The 1,995-nt window shown below is 40.3% G+C and overlaps 1 protein-coding gene across 1 annotated transcript; it reads left to right on the top strand.

The window, feature by feature from the left end:
• Nucleotides 1–690: 690 nt before the first annotated feature.
• LOC133926047 (uncharacterized) lies at nucleotides 691–1,695 on the top strand. The gene is made up of 2 exons (XM_062371782.1): nucleotides 691–1,014; nucleotides 1,126–1,695. The coding sequence occupies exons 1-2, from the start codon at nucleotides 709–711 to the stop codon at nucleotides 1,693–1,695; spliced, it is 876 nt and encodes a 291-aa protein (XP_062227766.1). The 5' UTR covers nucleotides 691–708.
• The last annotated feature ends 300 nt before the right edge of the window (nucleotides 1,696–1,995 follow it).

Below are 1,995 nucleotides of genomic sequence, written 5' to 3'. Positions count from 1 at the left end.
CTTGTAACCCAGCAAGTACTTAGAGAGACATTCTCAGAGCATTTATAGCATACACACAGGAGTAGGGTGTTACGCTTAGTGCGGCCCGAACCTGTCTAAAAACCTCCTGAGCATTTACTCCTTTCTGCATCCGATCCTTCCATTCCACCTGCATCGCATTTACGCCTATTTATTTCACCCGCAAAACGGATTCAAAATCATCCCCCCGGCCGAATCTCAAAGGGGATCCCTCTGGATCCCTGCTTGAGGAGTTCACCCTTCGACAACCCTACTACCCTTTTCCAACACAAGTCAAGGTTGTCATAGTATGCTGCATACTTCACAATTGGATTTTGCAAAATGGGGGACCTGATCGGTTTGTATACTCTGAGGAACTATGGAGGCAGCTATATCCCCGCTCAAACCATTTTTGTCAAGACACTAGAACAGAACAAAGGCAGATGGCTCAACTTAGGGATAGTATTGCAAATAGAATGTTTGACAATAGGCACTTGGTTATTAGAGATAATGCCTAAGATTTTTCTTGTTTGGGCTGTACGTGTCTTTATTGTATCAGCAACGTAAGACTATTATTGTGGTACTATTTGACTTGTAACAGTTTTGAGACCAATGTATGCCTTTTATTCATTGAAATTTGATGATGTTTAACTATGAGTCATTGTACTGTTCTTATTATTCAAGCAATTTTTGATTGGTCGAGTGCAAAAGATGGCTGGGAACAATGTGATATGGCAGCCCCAAGAAGTGGAAGATCTCCTTCTCTACTACAAAGAGAAAATCCAAGTGTCAGGGAAGGCTCTGGTGTTAAGGGAGGTGCATCATGAGGAGCGTGCTCGAAGAGTTAATCAAAAGTATGCTACAAACTTCACAGGGAAACAAGTTTACTACAAGTACCAGAAGTTGAAGGGAGAATGGAATGTTATTTTGGAGGCAAAGTCTGCTAGCGGTACTAGTTTTGATGATGTCCAGAAGAAGATAATCCATGATGAAATAGAGGTTGTGAAGATGAAATCTGTAAGTATGCATGCCTAAAATGTTTTCTTAGCTATAAGTTTTTTAATATACTGTTTATGTGTCCTAATATATTGTTCTTACCATAATCTGTAAGTTTTTTTTCTAATGTAGAAAGGTGACAAGAGAGCTAGGTTCTACAATGTTCCAATTCCCTTGTATGATGAGATGGAGTTTGTCTTCATGGGAAAACATGCAACTGGAGAGTTTAGTGTGCTTCAAGCACCTTTTGATCACCCACCAAGACATGATGATGATGATCTCATTGGCAATGGAAGACCAACTCAAGAACAAGTGCATCTGGACATTGATCCTTCTCAGCACTATGATTCTGATACTCTCCCAGATTCTGATAGTCCTAGCTCAGTTGGTTCTAAGCGCCAGTCTGAAGATAAGGAGAGAAAAGGAAAACGTGGCAAGCATGATTATGCAATGATTCAAGACATCACTGGTGCTATGAACAACATGTTGGATACTATGCGCTTCACTCATGTCACAGACCCAAATGAGCGTATATACAAGGCCATTGATGACAAGCAGGAGTATCCTTTGCTAGTGCGACTTGATTTGCAGACTTACCTTGCTCAAAATGGTAACATTGCTAGCATGTTGAAGGGGCGGCCAGAGGAAGTTATCAAGCAGTGGTTGGCACAGTGGGTCATGGATCGTTATCCTACTAACTAGTTTAAGCCCTTCGTATAAGTAGTGACTAACTAATTTATGCTTTAAGCAGTCCATGGAAGCATGGTTTGAAGAGCCATGCATGGTATTTGTGTATTTTGGCTATATGAAAATGTGTAGGCATTTTGCATATTTTGACCATACAAAACTATACATGGCATACTGTGTATTTTGGTCGTATGAAACTTATATATGGCATACTATGTATTTTGGCCGGATGAAACCATATAGGGTACACCGTGTATTTTGGCACAAATCTATCTGTCATAAAGCTTGTCATGGTTCTTAAGGTTATCTTTTTTT

The sequence above is a fragment of the Phragmites australis genome, chromosome 8 (genome assembly GCF_958298935.1).
Source record: "Phragmites australis chromosome 8, lpPhrAust1.1, whole genome shotgun sequence".
NCBI lineage: Eukaryota > Viridiplantae > Streptophyta > Magnoliopsida > Poales > Poaceae > Phragmites > Phragmites australis.
Note: the sequence above shows the minus strand (reverse complement) of the source record. Positions and strands in the feature narration are given on the sequence as shown.

Coding starts and splice junctions, on each gene's coding strand:
- LOC133926047 (XM_062371782.1), top strand. CDS start 709: ATGGCTGGGAACAATGTGATATGGCAGCCCCAAGAAGTGGAAGATCTC. Junction 1,015..1,125: donor AGGTTGTGAAGATGAAATCT/GTAAGTATGCAT, acceptor TTTCTAATGTAG/AAAGGTGACAAGAGAGCTAG.